The 21,785-nt window shown below is 41.4% G+C and overlaps 2 protein-coding genes across 14 annotated transcripts in view; both read right to left on the bottom strand.

Annotated features, from left to right (window-relative positions):
* Window positions 1–3,707: 3,707 nt before the first annotated feature.
* On the bottom strand, window positions 3,708–19,149 carry parvab (parvin, alpha b). Its single transcript, XM_023790816.2, has 13 exons — window positions 18,833–19,149; window positions 12,188–12,277; window positions 12,008–12,078; window positions 11,619–11,721; window positions 11,387–11,527; window positions 10,082–10,197; window positions 8,585–8,643; window positions 7,291–7,310; window positions 7,017–7,078; window positions 6,855–6,923; window positions 6,577–6,678; window positions 5,399–5,471; window positions 3,708–4,789 (listed from the first exon to the last, which is right to left on the bottom strand). The coding sequence occupies exons 1-13, from the start codon at window positions 18,966–18,968 to the stop codon at window positions 4,713–4,715; spliced, it is 1,119 nt and encodes a 372-aa protein (XP_023646584.1). The 5' UTR covers window positions 18,969–19,149; the 3' UTR covers window positions 3,708–4,712.
* A 1,101-nt stretch (window positions 19,150–20,250) lies between these two features.
* Window positions 20,251–21,785, bottom strand: part of mical2a (microtubule associated monooxygenase, calponin and LIM domain containing 2a) — a 61,389-nt gene continuing 59,854 nt past the window's right edge. For all 13 annotated transcript variants that reach the window (XM_072718259.1, XM_072718260.1, XM_072718256.1 and 10 more), the window contains one exon: window positions 20,251–21,007. In XM_072718259.1, coding sequence (XP_072574360.1) covers window positions 20,835–21,007 — 173 coding nt within the window. In that variant the 3' untranslated portion in view covers window positions 20,251–20,834. The remainder of the gene's footprint in view (window positions 21,008–21,785) is intronic.

Raw genomic sequence — 21,785 nt, 5'->3', positions numbered from 1 at the left:
CAGGTTCTGTGATGTAGAATGCAAACTTGCTTTTACAAAGAGAATTTGTTTCAGAAAGTATGGTTCTTGGGCAGGAAACCAAATAAGAATTTGTACCACAATCTGTCTACAAGATTATAGGCCAATCCAGACAAAGATTCTTCTACAAATACTACTAATGTTTAGCATATATGATCAATATTGGAATTTTAAGCCAATTAACTGCAAATATAATAATTTTTGTTTAATGGATACTGCTGAGTGGAGTTTTTCGGAATTTTTTTCCAATACCAAGGCTATGATTTTAACTGAATAGTCATAATATGATTTCCAGTGACTGAGCATTCAAAACTGCCTGGGCATATTCTGAGGGAATTTAGGCTTAAATGGGGAGCACGTAAATAAAATGTAGCATTTTCATTTGTGATGTAATTGAAGAGAAATGGACCTTTAAAGGGGAGCATTCAGGAATATACTATGCATCTGCTTCCATTCAGAAGTGTTTGTACATCAGTCGTATGGCCTTTACTTTCAACATCTATTTCAGAGAGAGAATGGTGCGAATTTGTTGCTGGGAGCAGGAAAAAAAAACACTAATGGAATACTGGCTTGTGCAATGCACACAGCTGCAGAACAAAGAATGTCGAAACACCCAGAATCTTCAAAACAGACCCTTGGATCACATCCTCACGATTATTGCTTAATTGAGACAATACTGAGTGGTTAAAATGCTGTTTATAATTTTTTATGAAGAAAAATATAAGAAATACTGACTGAAAGAGCCCAACAGCTGACAGGGGAAATTTCTTTCTCTAGCTAGAAATTTCTATTGGCATTTTCATTTCATTCAGTTTTACATAAAACATCACATGATAAATTTTTAATTTAAATTATTTTTTTCTGAGAATTCTATGAATGTGAAATCTTAGAATTTTATAGGCACGTATCACAAAGCTCATTCAGGCTTTACAATTGTTTACAGCAAATTCCCCCCACAAATAACTATTAGCCATAATTACATATATCAAATGGTGACACTCTGACCTGGATACACCTGTCCGAATTAGAAGCTAAATTAAAATAAACTGATTGATACTATCACCAAGCAACCGAAACAAGTACATATAGCTCATAACATACATACTAGAACAAACCAAATATATGTTGAAGGAGAAAGTGACCGTATTGACGGCTTAGAGCAGGGTTCTTCAAATCTGGACCCCGATTCCAAATCCAGGCCTTGTGTTCAGTTCTCCCAGGTAGTTAGTGTAATACTGTAATTACTGATTTTGATTGGTCAGAGGCTTCACACCTGGCTCACAGGTAAAGGAAGGCTGGAAAACCAGCAGTGCTTGGACCTCGAGGACCGTGATTTGAATAATAGGGGCGTAGAGTGTAACAGTTAGTCCTGCCATTACAGTGGCAAAACACGAAGAAAGCCTCTGTGGACACAAATAATATAGTTTAAATTTACATAAGAAAATACCTGACTCTTGCCATTGTGAAATTAATTGCATCTGATGTACACTTTCTATTATGGGCCATATGTGAAAGGCTCAAAAAATGCTGTAATTAACTAGCCTTCGCCTCACACTGATTTATGTATATGGCCCTTAATACCTTTTATTCTGTACAGAAACCTGTTTCACGTGATTGGTAACAAGGAGAATCCAAAATGCTCAAGCTTCTCAGTTACACAGGGATTTCTGTAATGTTTAACTAACATAAAGTAGGTTAAGATACTGGAACCTAAAACCTAAGGTGTTTTGGTAACAGCTTGGCAGAAATTGCGTGAGAAAATGGATTATTGAATGACAATCTAAGAGCACTCTAAAATGTGTACAACTGCAGAGACTTAATATCAACTGAGGAATACAGCAGATGCTGCATAATTTTTCTGTTTTGAGTCAGACTAGTGTGACCCCGGGCATGTGTTAAGAAAGCTGTGAAAGACTGCAATTTTGACAGCGTTCATTTCAACAGAACATTACTCAGATGAGAAAGGACCTTTTCTTACGCATGGTGGAAATCCCAGCATTCATATAAATCCAACAACATCGCAATGAACAGATGCATTCAGACCATTCATCCATCTATCCATCTCCTAAACGCTTATCCTGTGTATTCAGCCATAAAAAGCAAAACAACTGTAACTGTATGCAATGCTGAACAACTGTCATTGGTTTCATGTGTTTCTGTGGGCACTTGATGCTAAATCGACATGGCATACAAACACAACATTTTCAATAAGCAATTTTTAAAAGAACAGATATGAACCACTATTTGGGAAAAAAAAATAAAATAAATCAATACAGGTATCTAAGGCGAATCACATGCTAGTTGGGTAATTCTCCCAGTTGTGATTGTTTCAGTTGTATCTGTGGATTTACACCCTGCACACTTATAGCACAGAATCAATCTGTCCTGACCTTGCCTTTAATGCTTTCACAGTGCAGTCCTAACCTGCGGGTCTTTGTTACCCACTGGCTACTCAACCATGCGAAACCTGAGAACTTTCAATGCTGAACAGCTGCATTAAGATGATCTAGACCGGTGTCTTTGTTCAGTTACGAAACGGGCAGAACATTTTAACAATCCTTAAAAACGCTTTACTCGGCAACCAAACCATAACTGTAACTTATGGCAGAAATTTCACATATTCTCATCACACTATTATTCAGTTTTAAATGCAGGTTCTGCCCCCCCCCCCCCTAATATTCCCATCTGTGGCAAACTCAAGAATTAATTTACAAATAATATTGCTATTATAAATGGGAGCGAGGGAGAACATGGGCTCCACAGATACGCTAAATCACAACCGACAAGCTGCCGCTGTGTCTTTCAAACAGAAAAATACAAGGGATCCGATTCTTTCCAAACTCCCACGCAGCATTCTTAAAACCAGTAAGCTGCCATCTGCTGCACTGGTTTGAAATCACTTACCTCGCTCTTCAGTTAAAAGCCAGGCAGTTTTATTTCCAAACACCCCACTCTAATGACAACGGAGTATCAATATCTGCAAGATGCGTCCCAGAGCAGTGTTAGGAAGATCCATGAACGGTCTTATATGGAAGGGAAAAGGGTATATTTTGCACATTATTGTCTCATTTGTAACAGAGGAATGTAAGAGCATTGTAAATGTAACAATGGACAAATTAAAACGCCATTAATGTGCTCTGAAAGTGTCTGAAATGCACTGTGTAAAATATTATTGTTTTTGAGTGGCATTGGAAAAACTCAGAAAACGTGAGGGACCCTTGGCTTCATTTCTGCTAAAATCAAATATGGTGTAAATACAGACAGTTCATCAGTAAGGTCTGTGGCCCACATTAAAAAAAAAAACAAAAAAACATTTGTATTTAAAAAATTTAAAGTCAGACCATTTGCTCGTTAACTACTCCTGTTTTAAACCACAGTCATGCACTTTGTTTAGTGCAGACCCAAAATGAGGTCTTCCCCTTTTCCTACTTTGTGTGAATTTTAAATAAGATTACCACAATGTTTGCTACCCCCCACTCAACCCCACAACCTTTCTCACTAGAGAAAATTAACAACCTCCTATTTATTCCAAGAATTATAAAAGCTAACTTTCCTGGTTGTAATTACACGTTTTACTGATTTATTTTACTGTTAAATGACATGTGCTTGCATTGCAAATTTCAGTTCTAATCACACTTTGTGTGCTTTTTCCACAGTATTAAACAAAAATAATAAACACCAGACAAACATTAAAACAAACATCAGATTCAGATATATTTATGAAATAATATTTTAAAAATACATTTAAGATAGCTTTGTGGATTTCATATTCGCTAAAACGGCAGCAAAAGCGTAACCAAAAAAAGTTGACATTTCATCTCTGTATAAAAAATGGTACACATCAGTATATGCTGAATGAAAACAAATTAATGAAAACTTAAGCGCAAGATTTTGCTTGCTCCAAGCCATTTCATTGTTTTAAGACTTACACCTCATTCGTTATAAACATTTTGGCAGTACTGTAGTAATGGTTAACAGTCAACAAGCAGGGCTAGTTGTGTATTAATACATGCAAGTTACCCGTTACAGCTGTGGAGAGATTTCCAAGTGTAAAGGCTACCTACTAATAGAATAAACAGTGTACAATTGAGAGTGTTCAAAAAGGTCCTCCACTGATTATACAATGACTGTATAGTTTATACAACTTTACCTATATGCACTTTTCTGCTATATAGCTAAATAATGTACTTGTGCAATTTTATTGATTGTTACAGTGGCTAGTTTTGCCATCTTGGAAATATAAAAAAACCATGATAAAGCAGTTTTTTATCAAATTGCTCCCTTCCTGTGCCCCCCCCCCCCCCCACCGCCGCCCACATTAAAAATAAAAGCATTTGTATTTATACAATTTAAATAATTATTATTTGCTTGTGAAGTGCTTTGTTTTAAAGCACACTGCTGTACCATGTTTGGTACAGACTCCCTCATGGGGTTGGGGGGTTCCCTTTATTCTGCTTTACATAAGCTGGGTGTGTGAAACTGAAATAAGATTACCAGAAAGTTTGCCCAACCCCCAACATAACAGCGCAGGATCTCAGTGAACACACTCAAGGTAGATGGATGCTAACTGATATCCGATTGACAGTCTTCTATGCGTGTAGTCAGTGGGTCTAGAAATGGTGAGGCCTGCAGAAGCGGGTGAGTGACAAGGCTTGTTGCCCTGGCAACGTCGGGCACGCCATATTGTGTGCCACCTATTCCACATTCCGGTATTTAGTGAAGAGGTTGTAGAGCACCCTCAGTGTGGACTTCAAATCACAGTTCACGATATCTGCACAGAAATAACATCACGTTAATCGCGTTAACTTGGCCGACAAAGGGATCGACAGGAGTCAGATCAGCAAATCTGGTGCTGAAGCTATTAACGTCACCACGCATTTAATTCAGCGCTTCCCCAGAGCAGTAAAAATGCATTAGCATTATGCTCATGGGAGTTTTACTTACAGAAAATGTTTTGAGGGCAGAACATAAAATGATTGGTTCAGAGAGGAGGTGGGTCCAAGCACCTAGAGGAGGCAAAACCAACCAGAAGTCTTGGTCCTGCCTACTTTAGTTGCTTGGGCCCACCTCCTCTACAATCTGATTGGTTCTCTCTCTGAACCAATCATTTTTTGTTCTGCCTTCAGAATAGTAAAACTCCCACAAGGTTTCATTAATTGAAAAGCGCTAATTTTTCAAGGGTGGCTTTGATAGCATGTCCCAATTCAGAAAGTGGTGAAATTTAAAAATAATCACCACTATAATGCCACTCTATTCTCTGGGTCAACTGGGAAAAGTGTATTTGTTGATAGACACCTCTCTTCATGTTTGTATTCCTCTGAATGCTGTTCCACACAAAACATAAAAAGAGGGATTAATTGTTCGATTGACACAAACGTACCCTCAGGCCTGGGCTTGGGCCTCTCCAGACCCCCGTCCTGCATCAGCTCAAAGGAGAACGACACATTGTGCACCTGCAGTGGAAAACACATGGCACGCGGGTGAGGGGGTGGGGGGGAAGGCTGGTGCAACAGAGCCAAGAAAGACGGAACTGAATAAAACATTAAGTGAGCTTTTAGTGCACCAATAGCACATATTACTGGGAAGTATTGCAAAATGCTGAGTACCTCAGTACTGCACTACATTTTGACACAGGGCAGGTAAAGCTACAATTACACTGGCATAAGCATGAATCGGCAGAACAGCGGCCGAAGATTAGCCGTATCTAGCTGGCTTAACCACGCTGTGCCTTTCCCCTGCACAGTCTCGGCCCGCTTCTGAAGAACTCGAGAAGGCTGCTCTTGACATCTCCAAAGTGTCGCATCGAGCCCATGGACAAGCTGCCCGGCTGAATCCATTATCAGCGCTGGCCAGGTACACAAACACGCTTTTTAAAAATATGTATTGACCTCATTTTCGGCAGTGTGACACAAGAGCCCTTTGCACGGACTCTGCATTTTTAGCTCCAGTAAATAGGACAGCGAGCGGCCAGTGGACGGGCGAGGGAGGCGAGCGGGCAGCCTGCTGCCTAGAGGATGTGAGTGCAGATCAGATAGTACTGGGAGCTACTCGGCCGGGCGGGGGGGGCTATTAATAGTCAGTGTGAGCGGCAGAGGGGCAGGGATTCCTTGGGGCAGGTGGCAGGCTCTCCAGCCACGACAAGGCCTGGAAGAAACCCTTTCGCCACGCATTACCGCTAATCCGCCTGCCGCTCACCACGCGCACGTCCTGTGCGGCCCGATTATGGAATCAGGCCCCCGAAACAAGGCCGCGCGACTCTGCATGGGCCATCGCCACCCCAACACCACAACAGGACCGACTCCAGGAACATATACGTGGACACAAACGAACGCGGGAGCACCGGCGGCTTCATGGCTGATACGAAATTACCTCCGGGGAGCCTAAAACTGCACGCATTTACTCAGCCGTCCACACGTGGCGGCACCGAAGCTTGGGAAACGAGCGCCGTTCTGCATGTTCCGCATCAGCAGAACCGGGGAGAGGCCGGGAGAACGGGTCAGCACCAGGGTCCGGCCTGAAACCGTATCCATGGCAACCGCCACAGTGGCACAGCCATACCTTCTGTTCAAAGTTTTCTGGGGTGAGGAAGAAGTTGTAGAGGGGAACGAAATAGCCCTCCAGTAATCCCATCAGCAGTACCAGATAAACACCATCGGCAAACTGGGAGTGTAAAAAAAAAATGCAGATAAAAGCAGATCACCATAATCACCATAATTTAAAAACAAGATGTATGATTTCATATAACAGATCCAAACCTACAAATGTCACTCCACCTTTCCAGAAAGAGCTTGGATGCTGCAGATAAACCTGTATAAAGCAGCAGAAAGGTGCCCTACCTGTGTGTCCAGTTCAGAAACTTCCAAGTTCAGCTTGTTTAAGTGCTTGTTCACAAAGGTGATCAAAGTCTACGATCAGAAGGGAGCGACGAGTCAGTATTAAGAAATGACAGAGCCAAAAGCAGTCTGTGTCGACAGGCGACATTGAGGGTAAATCGGCACCTTTTTCACAACGTTGAGTTTGTCTGGGGCGTGGTCAAACAGAGTATCAAAGGCATCTCGCTCTGCACGGAACAGTGTGAATGAGTCATTACCTACAATGGCTTGCAACAAAAAAAATCTGGCAATTATGGCTAAAGAATAATGAAAGGGTAATGAATATCCATTTGTGCTGGCATCGAGCGAGCTGTGTTCAATTCATTTTACTCAAAAAAAAAAAAAAAACAGACATTGTTAATGGACAATAATGAGTTCTGCAAAAAAAAAAAAAACATACCATGTCTTCCAGATAAAGCCCTGATGGGAAAGAAACAATGTAAAAGTTTATTTGTTGAACTGGACAATTTCCATTTAAAAAACAGACAAATTAGTCACAAAACCAACAAGCATCTCATTTGAAGAGTTAGAATTAGGTAAATGCAGATGTTCTAATCAGGAGCACCAGACAAGAAGGAAGAACAAAGCGGTTTGGGTTCAGGGCTGTGGGTTCTGTCCCAGAGTGGCGCGAGCAGGCTAGCTGGATCGCACCCGGGCGACGGGGCCCAAGGTTCGGGGAACATCTGCCCACAAGCGCCTTCTCTTCCCGCTCCAATCTGCACGCCCGGGCAGCACGGTCCGGCAGCTGCTGTCGGCCGCATGACAAGCGCTCAGCGATGGCCCTTATCTGGCTGGCTGGCTCATGCCCGCTGGAGAACTGGCAATCAGCTGCGGCCTCACAAAGCGGGCAGGAGCTGGCAGGACCCAGGGCCCCCCCTCGCAGCGAATGAGCTCATTAACACGGGGCTCTGTCCCTAAATGCGATTCGGCGAGGGAGGGGGCGGGGGCACTCTCAATCTGTCTCTTCATTCTGTGTGGCTCTTTGGCTGGTGCGTCACACTCAGAAACTTGTGCTGGTGCCGGGGTGGTTGTCAGTGTCTGCCATTAAATCCACAGTACTGTGCAAAAGTCTTAGGCAGTCACAGAAATTGATGTTTAAATGACATTTAGGTTGGTAGAGTTTTTAGCCAATTCAAAAACTCTCATAAAGCCACCCCAGTATTTGCAGCAAAAGTTCAACAGACCAGTGTATTTTCTGACTGGACCACTGACCCAACTTGTTTGATTAATCAATATCTCACTTTTGTTTTAAATAAGTTAAGTAATTAATTGATCTGGTGATGAAATTTAACAAACGCATGGAATGGCTGGGGTGCCCCTGAGGAACTGAAGTGGTGTTCATCTAACCATCCAATAGGATATTGGATGAACTTCTTGGAAAACAGAAGAAAATGTTACTTTATTGTGTTTCTGTTTTTTTCTGAGCAAATATACACTTACTACCCAGATAAATAGCTTAAAACATTTTGTTTTGCACAGCACTGCATATCGAGGTGAATGTCAAGGATTTCTGCTGCCTGTTCTTCAAATACGTATTTAGCACCTGTATTGAAGAGGAAAGGCTTCAGAGTTTTTCCATGCGTTTTAATTTTTCCCAAAATAATTTCTGACTAGTTTTCCACAGCTCCCGTTTCTCCTGTACACATGCCGTGGATCTGAGCCCTGCCTGACCACACGCAGTTACGCTCACGCACTCTGTGTTCCCAGTGATCTCCTCCTGGACCTGTCGGGACTGCAGAATTCCCTCACGTTTCTGTGGGAAAGACAGGGAATGCAGCTAAGTGACTGAACAGGAGAGGAGAAAGGAATTACTTAAACAGATCTATCGTTTTACGTCTCTCTTGATCCCCATAACTACGTGAAATCAGACTCAGTTGTTCCAAACTGGATTTCGGACTATCAGGCTGGAACCACAGTGTAATACGCTTCCCTGGAGATTGTTCTAGAACTCAGGAATATTCCCATTAAAGGCTACTGGTGAACAGGTTGACTTTAAGGAGGCCAGACCTTGGAAGAAAAATGCCTCTCGTACCAATGAGTAATCTGTTTAACCTTGAACACTTTAGTATGTATGGTGACTATATAAATGCATGAATGCATCAAACTGAATACTGTACAAATCTCTTTGGATAAGACACATAAATAATGCAACAGCTTTCCCTGCCATAGCAAAGGATCAGAACTAAAAGCAACATAGATAGCAGATGAGTAGAGTAAACAGCTACTACATGCTACAACTGGTGTAGAGCTACAGAATTGTAACTGTAATTAGTGTTACACGATTCTGTGTAAAACATGAATTGTGATTTTTTTTTCCACCCTCACGATTTTTGAGCAATATTCCTCTCTATCATTATGATTTACATATTGTCTTTATGAAGATGGAACAAACAATTTGTAGAGATCGGCGATGTACCAGTTAACATATCAGTATCAGCCAATATTGGTTAAAAATCAAGATATTGGCTTCAGTCCAATGTGTCGACCTTGGCCGGCATCTAAACTTTATCAATACAGGCAATCCCCAGGATAAGAACGTCAAACTTACGGACTACTTGCGGACAACAATCATTATTGTTATTATTTTTTAATATTATGTACTGTATGTATTTTTCCGACTACAAATTCAAATTAAAGACAGACTTAGAGAACAGAAGTCGTTCGTATCCACGGGATGGCCTGTATTCAAAGCTAGAAGCAGCAGAGCTGAAGACACAACAGCCGAAATGATGGAGATGATTGCATTGGACGACCAGCCCATTTCTGTAGTGGAGGACGAGGGATTTTGTCGGCCAATTCACCACTTATAAGAGGTCTAAAAGTACTGGCCTGAGACATGTTTATAATAATAAACATTGTTAAATCTGGCCCACAGATCAATCTTTTGTTTTACACAGCAGAACAGGAAGGGCACACTCCACGTTTTTAACAAACAGCTCATTTCCAAATTTAAGGAACAATAAACAAACTTAAACCTCTTCTGCTCTTTATTATAACACCTGTTTTTCTGCCCCCTCATTCTGTCACATAGGGTAACATAGCTCTGAAATTTGCTGAAACAGCTTAAGGAGGGAAAAGGCAGTGTTTGGTCCAAGTGTTGTGACTCGAAAACAATTAATCGTGCATCCCAGCTGCATATGTACAGGACCTATACATCATTTTAACTGAAAATCAAGCATTAACGCAGGTACCTGGACCACGACAACTTGAATGGACACGTGATCCGGTAGCCTGATCGGGGCTCGAAAGTGCTGAGACAGCGCCACCAACAGGTGAAGAATAGCCACCGTGCTCTTAGCATGAATCGCTGTTGGGGACATATGAAATAATATGTTAAAAGTCAAAACAATTTTTTTTTCTTAAAGAATTCCGACAATACTTCCAGTATCACCAAACAAAACAGCGACATGGATTTTTGTCAAAAATCAAATATCAGATTATTCATTTTTGTTATCGTTACACAAAACATGTTTCAATGAGAAAAATAATGCTGTGGAACGTCAAACAAATACTAAACAATAAAGGAAGTCTTACATAATAGAAATGAAAAGTCGATATGCAGCTTATTTTATTTTGCAATTCACAAACAAAATAACTGCTTTAAAACCTGTGCCCTGTCCATACAGTACTAAACTTTCACCTTTTCCAAAAACACATCTACAGAGAAGGACACAAAGAAAAAAAAACAAAAAGGGGATTTGTCATGGGGTCATAGGGAGAAAAATCCTATTGATTTTTGAAGATTTCTGTGCTAATCTCTAAAGGATAAAAGAGCACAGGAAATCCTGCGATTTAAAAAACTGAAGCCCAACAACAAAAAACAAGACTGATGGAAAAAAAGGGGGAATGCATCTCACGAATGAATATGGGAGGGCAAATGAAAAAGGGATCAAAAGAAAGAGCGACGTGCAATCAGTTTTGTTTTCTTTACACCGCCGCACCCCAACGCCACCGCTGCTCGAACCCTGAGCGGCAGAACGGGTGAGAATGTCAGAGCGACAGCGGGGGAAGCCGGCGAGACGAATGTGACATTTCGCCCTGGAATCAGCCAACGAGCCGAGCAGCACAGGGGACAGGATTACACCTCCCGCTCCCCTCCAATGTGTAAAAATGGATGCAATGAAATAAACAAGCATTCTTTAATCCCCCAAAATTGAAAAAAAAAGTGCTCTGTGTCTGCTGCAGTCTCCTTTATCGCTTAGGCTTGATTTAATGCGACTCGGCCAGGGTTAAGTGCTCTTCCATGGTTTGTGTTCATAGACAAGGATTAAACTCACTTGGTCAGAAAGTGTTCCACTCAGTCTCTGAAAAACAATCTCAATTTCACTTCAGTTTTCAGTACATACATCACTGCCACCTTCCATTTTTTCCAAAAGTGGCTCCAATCTTATCTAACAGATCTTTAGCCTTTTCTAACCACCAAAATGTAAATGCTTCCTACACAAAAGCCACCACGTTTGCTGCCATTAACACTTCCGATAAAGTTAGACACCTACAGTCGACGTTCCATTTAATGTTTCTGGTGGAGATCTTCAGGGTGTCGTTGATCTTCTCTAGAACAGTCTGCAGCTTCTGCTTCTGAGCTATCTCAGACTGCGTCACCTCCGCGACATTCAGCTTCTCTCCCTCAAGCTTCTCTGAAAGTCAGGAGGAAAGAGGGCTCCATGAGTGGACCATCAGTACCTTCAATAGATGTATGACGGTGGAGCCAGACTTGTTGTTCCTCACCAAAGAGCTTCTGCAGGACCTGCCCATCATAGAGGTCCTCAGCCAGGTCCTTGACTATGATTCTTTCCCCCACCAGCACATCGTTGATCCAGTCTATCAGGACCTAAAAAATCAAAGACAGGCTCTCATATTTAGCAACGGGAGAACAGAACAATTGATTGCATGAAACATTTCAAATATTCATACATTGACCAAATGACAAAATATTTATGCAGTTTTATGCAAAAAATCTGTAACAGCTTTATCTCCGCTTGTTTAAAATAACCTATGAAATTAGAACGGCTTGAAAAGGATTCTGGGAAAATAATTTTGCATGATGCAATCTGAGAATATACTAATTGCGTTTTTCTAACTTTAAATCACAATCCAATTGACTCAATGTCACAAACCTTCATCAGTTCCTGCAGTTTGGGGTCGTTCCTGGAGTTCGGGTCAACCATGGTGCGGACTTCGTTCTCCTCTAAAACAAACCAGAAGGAGAAAGATGCTCTGCGACACAGTGGGACTAATCAGGTCTGTAGAGTTGGAATGAAACCAGCAGGCACTGGTATGTATGACTGGGGGCATACCCAGTAGGGTGTCCTCGGGGTCCAGCTCGAAGGGGATTGGACTCAAGGGCAGGTTGATGGCGTTCATCCCTTCCTCCTGGAGTTCAGACACTGGGGGGAGATGGAACTCCTCAGGGCCACGTAAACATAAAGGCACAGCTCAAACCCCTTCCTACTAAACCTCACCCGCCCACACTCAGAGCTCCCCAGGGACCGGCTACTCTTATGAGATAAAGGGAACAAGCCGGCGAAAAGCAAAGTGAGTATCTTCACAAACACACTGAAACGCTAATATTCTCTAAACATTTTTTTGCAGCTGTATCACCACATAAACATTTGATCATAAAAAGCATTTATTTGCTCACTGCACATGTTGTCCTTTAAAACAACTGCACCTCTCTGGTGTTACTTGTGCTATGTGGCCTCTGTGAGCCTCTTTTCTTCCCCAGAGCTACGCCTTCACTCAGTCTCTGCTCAGTAATGGGGGGGGGGGGTGTTTTCTCACTGCAACTAGAAAGCCCCAAATCGCAGGATTGACTGCGGTACCATGGAGTGCGACACTTACACACTGTCAACGGACCACGGCTCTGTGATTCCCAGTTATTATCGCACCTTCAGAACCTAGCGCCGCGTTTGGCTTTACACGAGGGGCAGGCTGATCCTCACATCTTCCATTCTAGTAAGGATGCCACCTCTGAATCATCCACGAAACTCACCATCCATCCATCCATCCATCCATATAACCGCTTGTCCTATTCAGGGTCTGACTGAACACTGTTTTCAAAAAATTCCTCATAGCTGCCCATTAAAAGCACACAGCATAGCTCAAAACAGAATGGACATGGTATTTAGGCTCTCCATAATAAATCATCTTAGTGAATGGTACAAATTCCTCATCCAGCAAGCAATGTAACCTCATGGTCCCTTACGTGATCTTATTTCTTTTTTGATGTTCCAGTATTTAGATTTTCTTATCCCATAACTTAGCCTTTTAGCCTTTTGAAAAAGCCCATAAACTAAATATCAGCTAAATGGAAATCTGCAGTTATAATATGAACCAGTTTGAGAATATTTTCTATGAACATACAGGTGACTTATCCTTATTAAGAGTCAGCAAGATGTGTTCAGAACAACTTATGAACACAACAGACGGCTTGGCACCAATGTTTGCACTCCAGCAAGAACCATCACTTCTTCATTTACAGGTGCATAGATACGTATAGCTGTATTCTCACAACAAGGCCCCAGACAACCGCGTTCAGGTTAGTATTTGAACCAACACCCTATGGATGCCTCTGACAGTCAGGCGAGATGGGTGCTATTCCTTCGGCGCTTGACCGACATGACATGAGTCTGCAGCTCTGGACCAGCTCGACTACACTTGCTGCTTTGGAATTTTCACTGCGAAATTCAGCCCTCAGTCTACTGCCGTGTTAAGATTTTGGAACGTCACAATCTATGGGAGCAATTCATGAGATCAGTCACATCTGGTGTCAGTCGTCAAATCCGAGTCCAAGCTGCACTCAAGGTACTCATCTGTGATGAGTAATTCCTAACAATGTAACACAGATTTGGCACTACACTAAGAAAGATAATTAGTTTTGCAATGAAGAGCTCAGTCAGGCACTACTGTGTGATCCCTGTGTAGGTGTCACACTGGATCCCCCCAAACTCAAGCTACACCCATCTTTCCAGGTGGCAGGAACTCATTAATCCAAGCACAAATTCACGCTGCGTCTATAAGTACGCCGGTCCTGCCTTGATCATCCTACATGGCACATCTGATGTCACGCGGGGTCACGCTTGCAGGAATATTAAGACCTCCACACATCCATACATATGCCACACAAACCCCCCCCCCCCCGCCCCCCCACAATAATTGTCGGCGGTGACAGGGTTGCAGCAGAGAGGAACTGCACTGCCAGTGTGTCTTCATATGGGTATATGCTGCTAAGATTCTATGCCTGAAGTGCCCCCCCCCCCCCCCCCCCCAGAAGGTCGACATCCTGTTAATCAACACCAGCGCCTGCCATCTTCCCACCAAAGCAGAGCTGAGACTTTCCTGCCATGCCCCCCTCCCAAGCTTCTCAAATTCACAGACGGGGGAAAAAAAAACCTGACATAAAAAACATTTATTTCTTCACAACAAAACAACAACATCTGTAACAATCTAATTCAACTGTGAAAAAATGACTATTCCTCCATTTATCCCCCAACCCGCTGAAATTTTAACATACAGGACAAAAAACGATGACAGGTAATGGAGGTAAATCATTCCAGGCTGTTGTTCTCGCTGAAAGGGAATAACACAAAACGAAAGAGTCGTGTGACGTTGCACATGGTGCATAAAACGCATAATGCATGGGTAACCAAACCTCGTTTCACAAAAATACAGGAATGGCAGAGTAACATTATTTTACGATAAAAATGTTTGCAGCAGAGCATGCGCGCCAGTCTGCGCCCATGCGCGTGTGCTAATGCGACGCCCTGACTCAATTCTCACTGCTACCAAAAAGCCGCACATTTCCCCCATTAATCACTTCCTGTCTGATTTCACAAGGGATCAGATATCAGACTCTGCGGAGATGAACAGAATGCAGCGTGTGACTCACTTTATTATCTCATCATTGTTATTTTCCAGTGGATTTGTGCAAATATAAATCACTGTACACAAGAAGAGTTGGGTTAGAAAAAAGGTTGATAGATAAAAAATACAGAGCTTGCTTAATTCTATAAAAATGTTGCCAATTTACTGGCTTTATAACAAAAGTCAATTGACAAGCAATGTTTATCATATTTGTAAATATCACAGTTATTTTAAAGTGTCATAATTTTTTTTTAACTGACTGAGTTCTGTTCTTGCGTTCTTGCTATTTTGCTATTAATTGCAATTGTTGTCACTGGCTCCCAAAGGGATACTGAACACAAATGTTAGTGTTTTATGTTATTGAAAAGATGTTTCTAATTAAAAAGCGCCCAATGAAACTGCTCCTCAATGAACTCATAACTGATATATTGGAACTATAAATTTGGGTTTCAATTCATTACTATTTAAAACTGCTGATTGTTTCCAATGTGATATATATTTTTGTAAAGAGATGAATAAAGATTTTTGTTAGAAAATGAATAATTTTGCATAATTTTTACTGAACTAAGCAAGCGTCCCAAGGCCTTCAGTGTATATGACTGATCATTTTCTACAAAAATGTAGGCTGGCAGACATTGTACCACGTTCATATTAATGCCAGTCTCATCCAGAAAGACCCTCAGCAGAACTTACTCAACCAAGTCAACTGAAAACCTCACTGCACCTTGAAGACTGTAAATATATTTCATTATTTATGTTTGAGTAAATGCAAAAATTAATAAATAAATAACCATGGATAACTATAGACCTTATGTATGCCACTGTACACATTTACTTTAAGAAGGATCCCTGTGTCGGTAGAATAATAATAATAATAATAATAATAATTATAATGTTAACGTTAAGTACTACATAATGTTTTCCTAGATAGTTGTCATCTTCCTTCTCTCTCCCCTCGCCTTTAATTATTAACAACTGTATAGGAATTTTTTGCACTATGTGAATTATTCCAAAAACACTGTAATGTTTGGTCTGTCATGAAAGTCACAGAAGGAACACCATTTAAGCCCCTGTAGCTCAACAAGCAGAGCACTGCACTACACTGGAAAGGCCATGGGTTCCGATCCCAGGGAGCACATGTAAGTTATAACCCTTCCCCCTGCTGCGAGTAGCTTTGGACTGAGGCGCAAGATAAATGGGAAAATGTAAATGCTATTTTTTTCCCACTGAGTACAGTACATGGCTGAGATGACAATAAAGATTTATTTGACTTGACTGTTTTCTAAGAGTAAGTATCATTAAAATACTGGTGAATATAGCCAGTGTGCCAGTACGAATACAAACCTGATTTTGTGGTGAAATCTGAAAAATTGTACAAAAAAAAAAATAAATTCTCAATCCTACAGAGAATTTGTCAAAATAAGAATCTGTTCAAAGCAACTCTACATAAAACTCCCAGTGCAACTGGAGAGAGCCTGATAGAATGTGCCAGAAAAAGAAAATCAAAAATGGGCACAAACTACAACAAGTTGGGGGAGACTTCACCAAACCACATTCCATATTATTGCCGCCAAGTTTTACTAAGCATTAAGGGGTCTGAATACTCAGAGTTGCAATAAGTTACAAATACATGAGCATAAAGACAACGATGAAAAACAGGCAACAGTTTATAATTCATCGTAAAATAAACATACTACATGAATTGGTAAGACCTGGAAAATCAGTTTAATATAGGTAACAGTAAGTTTGTGTGTCAAAGTTTATTATTGTAAATAATTTCTCAATAGAATGTAATTTGCCAATGACCATCAACGCATATAAGAAGCAAGTCTTTTATACATATAAGAATATTTCTCCAGCCACGCTCTCGGATGGGAGGCTACCTGAGAAAACCCTGCGCTGGGATTGGTTCCCCATTAGGAGATTCCCCCCCCCCCCCCTTTTCCCGGCAAAAACAAACACAGCAAAGCCTCAGCCCAGTGAAGATGACACTGTACTGGAGTGGAAGCTGTCCTTTGGATGACACATTAATCCCCAGTCATTAAGAATGCAATGGCACTCAACGAGAAGAATACACGGCTGACCCCAGTGTCCTGGCCGAATTCCCAGGCAGGCCCCTGCAGAAACCCCAACCACATAATTACTCCCCGGCATATTAACGTGCATCATCACCTAATAAGTGATGAACATTCGGGTAGAGAACAGCTGTTTACATCAACTAGGTGGGTGATGAATATGAGAGCTTAAATGCTGAAGTAAATAATAATAATAATAGACAGGCAGGCTACATTGTGAGTAACAGAATAAGCCTTAGAGATATAATAATTTTCCCTATTTATAAATGCTTACCACTCAAAACGCACTCCACATGCCTTCGTTCATCACCCTAACCTTGAGAGTCTAGGTTTACATTTATTCATTCCTATTCATTACTTACTGGTGGAGAAGAAGGGTCACAACCAGCTATTTCCTCTACACATCCTATAAGCTCGTGCTTTTTTTTTCCTATCTGCAACATCTCTCGTCTCCCTTTTCTCTTACTCATTTGGTCCTTCTGAGAAGACAGCCGCTCCATCGCCATCCTATTTTCGAGACCCCCCCTCCCCCCACCATACCTCGCTCGCGATCGCTGCGAATGGCTCAACGTTCATAATTGAATATGCTACTGCCACATGGGAGTGGAGAGGCCCTCCATCAAATCGAATCAGTCCTGCAGGCATGCCAGGCCGCCGCCATGCGCAGCAGCACGCGAGCGCAGCTGCAGCCCCCCGCGCGCGCGGCCCTGATTGACACTGACGCATCATAACACACGCGCGCTCTGGGAACAGAATGAACCGCTTCGGGGAGGAACACTCATCTGATGAATGGCAGATGCATTCACAAAGCATCTATTTTTATGTATTCTGCATCCTAATAATTAGTATAGTTTAACAAATGTTGCATTCATCAGCGTTTAAACAAATCTTGTTTCGTGGTGTAGGCTTTTGATTTTACAAAAATTAAAATTATATAGCAATATATTTTACTTGAAAAGCTAAACGGACGCCCTGACCACCCTATATGGTAAAGCTAACCTTAAACTATCCTCAAATCGGCCCCGGGAATGCGAGGCTGTCCCTCCCTATAGGAGATGGGCCGCCTCTTCCTTACATGGCAGCAGCAGAGAGCCTGAGGCTGCTGTAAACACAGGGATGTTTCCGCACAGCCCGGCCTGATGCTGCCTGTTGATCAGCCCGCAGTCAGAGCCGCCATCAGCCGCAATTCAGTCACCGACATGCTGGTGTTTTTGCATTGTCACTGGGGTATCAAGGCACACATTCATAAGAAGGATTGTTAAACATGGTGTCTGGAATGCTCTGATTTTGTTAGCTGCAGCAATATGAATTTCACATTTCTGACCCTTCACGTAATCAAAATGTTAGCATCAGCTTATAACACAAAATAAGTTTTTTTCCTTTCTTTACTAGGCACTAGGCATATAAATACTCGCCTAAATATAATAAGGGTTGAGCAATCCCAATACAATAATAATGAGCTAGCTGCATTGTAATGCACCATATTTTTACATATTAACTGTGGGAATTAAACATAGCTAAGGGATATGGATTCCGCAAATACATTAGCATTTTCTCAATTCACGAAATCTTATACATAATGTTAACATTAGCGGTAATCTGATTTCCCTAGCTTTCATAACACTAAAGCGAGAGATTTGCGCTGGCCGCATAGTTTATAAGAAATAAATTGTATTTTAACTGGTTTTTAAAACTACAACCAAACATGGCTGCGTCGTGACGTCACTCAGCCTAACCCAAGATGTCTGGCATTTAGGAGCCACTAAAGTTTGTAGTCGACTAAGTTTTTATTAGTATTATTATTTTGAAAACATCCACGAGTAATTATTTGTGTTTTATTCTAAAACAAAGTTAAGCACTTTCCTCTCAAAATGTATAAAATACTTAAAAAAATATATATTTCTGTTACATGTAACTTAAAATGAACAAATCATACAACTTAGGAGGAAAAGATATGTATTTTCTGTATAAGCTTGTTACAGATGTAAATTATATTTTAGATACCTTCCTTAGCTTTCTTTCTTCTCGCCAAAGTTCCTCCAAGTTTCCCAAGAAACGAGTCATCCTTCTTTCTGGAAGGTGGCGATTTAGGAGTCGGAGATTTGGGCGAAGACGGAGATTTCTGCGGTGAAGTAGCCATCGCTGGTGTGTACTCTGATTTGGATTATAAATCAGATCACTTGCGGCTATGTATTTTCGGATTCTGCGAAAGTTTCCCCCGTTTGAAACGGAAGCGGAATCCCAAGTATTTGCCCAGCCTTCGGATGTCAGCTTTCCTAGTTATCGCCCATGTCCCCTCCCATATTTTTCCGGGAGAGCTGTAGGTGTGCTGGACTGTGCTTTTACGGTGTTTATGCGCTGGATATCAGGGGGGAGACCCGTAAATTTTAGTGTTAATAATACAGACGCAACATTCTGCCTCATCTGAACGTGCAAAACGCGCAACTGGACGCTCTCGCGCTGTTAAATTAAAGCGATGATATTTAGAATGTAAATGATAAAAACCGTACAAAAATCAAAGCGTTCGGCTTCCTGTTTTTAGCTTAATTATTCACCCGATCATCTTAAAATATCATCGTACAGAATCTTGTATAAATAACGACTTTTAAAGGGTAGGATCTTAGCTGTTAAAAGTTTGAGTAGACTATTATATTATTATATCACACGGTGCCACTAGGTCCTGGGTAAACTGTTTGTCACACAGAGTGATACACTGTGGGCAATTTGGAGATGCCAGTTATATATATATACGTAATTGCGTGTCTTTGGATTGTATACGAAACCTGTGCATAGAGGAACTAAGTACAATATCTGGGGAATTTACACACGCAAAGCAACGGCAGGACTCGGATCCACATCCGCGGAGGTCAGTGGCACCAACGTCACCTTCAAAAAATTATGAAAAAGCAAGTCGCAAAAAAGTAATCACATACCATAAATATCTGAATTCCTTTGTAAAAAAATAGTGCTTTAAAAGTTTTTATCACCCCCAGCTATAAAACAGAATGCTTATGAGATCCAATAAGCAAATGTGTGAAAACGAGTGTTTTGTGAAACATTTTTAACTCTAAGCTATAATGCGAATAAGTCACACTGTCGAGCTCCAAGACCGCCTCGGTGTTGAGTAGTTATTGATCTTGCACTCTACCTTGTTTGCCTTGCACCTGACACTCAAACACCCCGCAGTACGGAACTCCGTCTCTGCTCCTCTGCACCACACACTCCTTATACCTGCCCATTTCCGTAATTTAATTCTGCGTTTACCGATATACATATTCCTTTGCAGTATGTTCGGTCACATACCCTACAACACTCCTAATGATCTAGATGCCTGATTCTATATACCAAACAACCAGGAAAAAAAATTCTTTGTACATTATTGTCAATGTGTTTCGTGAATAAAAGCCATTCTGATTCTGGTGTAATTTGAATTATAATATTTTAATCAATGCGAAAAATCCATTGCAAAGTAATTGAAATGTCACTTTCATAAAACCAATTATTATAAATAAAGACGGAAATAAGCATAATCTATGATGTCACTGGGGAGGTACCTGACAAAGGAATATCAATTATGTTATGAACAGCTGAGGGGGTAAATGCTGGAAGACCCGCTTTTTGATCTTATGCCTAGTATTAATAAATGTAGCTTAGCTTGTCCCAAGTCAATGTTTAAATGAGCAGGCAGCACCGTTACTGTACCAATACTCCTTCGTTTCTTGCAGTATACAGCAAAGGAAAGCACAGTCAGATGGTCATCAAGTGTAGCCAGTTCCTCTGAGGTCCTACTCAGAAGAAAGGTGCCAGGACCTCTGAAGCAGGCCAACTAAGGAGGTCCTGCATGGTCATTTAGCATTTGAGTGCATTCTCATAAACAGATATGTCAGGTACGTGCATTCTCCCGTTGTTTATGGTGGTTCAGTCAGGTCTGACACAAGGCGCACAGCCTCTGGCTAGCAGACGCTAGAATGGGCAGCAGCGGCAGGCATGCACCGTGCCCATCGCCTCAAGTCCAGTGGAACTGGTGCACTATGCTCTCCAAGTCCCGGCCGTCGGTGCTCTCGCTGATCCGCTTCTCCTCCAGCAGAGCCACCAGCGTATCCCTCTTCTCCACCACCCTCATCATCTCAGCAAACATCTGTTGCTCCTCTGACAGCTCCTGGGGGCTCTTCCTGGAGTCTGTAGTGGAGGACAGATGGGATTGTGGTGACATGGAACACTATGACATACTGGGATCTTCATAATCAAATAATGTGCCCAAATAACCAAATATGAGGATCTTTTTTTCCCCAAGTATACCCTTTTTTCAAGGCATTTCACACTGATAAATAAAAAATAATTGTACTTTACAGAATTGGCTCCTTTAATGAGGACATTTGCTCCTGTATCATACTAATTTTGCTAAAATCTAGGGCTGCACAATAAATAGCATCTGTTGTTTTATGTTGGATGGGTTGATGGTTGGATCGCTTGAGTTCTAATTAATTATACAAGATACAACATGCCATGTAATAATACCACTGACTATGTTTGAAATCCTAAAAAAAATCTAGGATCGTGTAACTATAGCACAGATAAAGGCTATCGGTTGTAGCTGGCAAAGTACTGAGGTACTTCTAAAAGACAGACCACCCACTGCGAAGCATTCTTCACAATTGTTTCCATGGATAAGGTGGAAACGGTATCGACAGACTACCTGTCTGTTATTATTTCCCAGGCTCAAAGCTTAATGACTCTTCGGGGGAGAATGATTGTACAATGGCTTCTTTTAATTCCCCCGTATCGATCTCGTCATACCAAAAATTTTCAGACATAATACTGCAATGACATCACTAATAACCCATGGGAAAATTTCAGCTGTTTCCATCACTGAGAAAAATACACTGAATATAATTAAAAGAAATCATAGTTTCTATTCATGCCTTGTGCGTTTTTCAGCCTGAGACTATTGTTACAA

This window comes from Paramormyrops kingsleyae, chromosome 11 (assembly GCF_048594095.1).
Source record: "Paramormyrops kingsleyae isolate MSU_618 chromosome 11, PKINGS_0.4, whole genome shotgun sequence".
In the NCBI taxonomy this organism is placed as follows: domain Eukaryota; kingdom Metazoa; phylum Chordata; class Actinopteri; order Osteoglossiformes; family Mormyridae; genus Paramormyrops; species Paramormyrops kingsleyae.
This window is presented reverse-complemented; position numbering and strand designations above follow the sequence as displayed.

What these genes read in the sequence shown, in the direction of transcription:
- parvab (XM_023790816.2), bottom strand. Translation starts at nt 18,968, where the DNA reads ATGGCTACTTCACCGCAGAAATCTCCGTCTTCGCCCAAATCTCCGACT. An exon ending in TTCAAGTTGTCGTGGTCCAG is followed by an intron (nt 8,644 to 10,081) that starts GTACCTGCGTTA and finishes TCTTTCCCACAG; the next exon opens with AAACGTGAGGGAATTCTGCA. An exon ending in AACTCAACGTTGTGAAAAAG is followed by an intron (nt 6,924 to 7,016) that starts GTGCCGATTTAC and finishes TTCTGATCGTAG; the next exon opens with ACTTTGATCACCTTTGTGAA.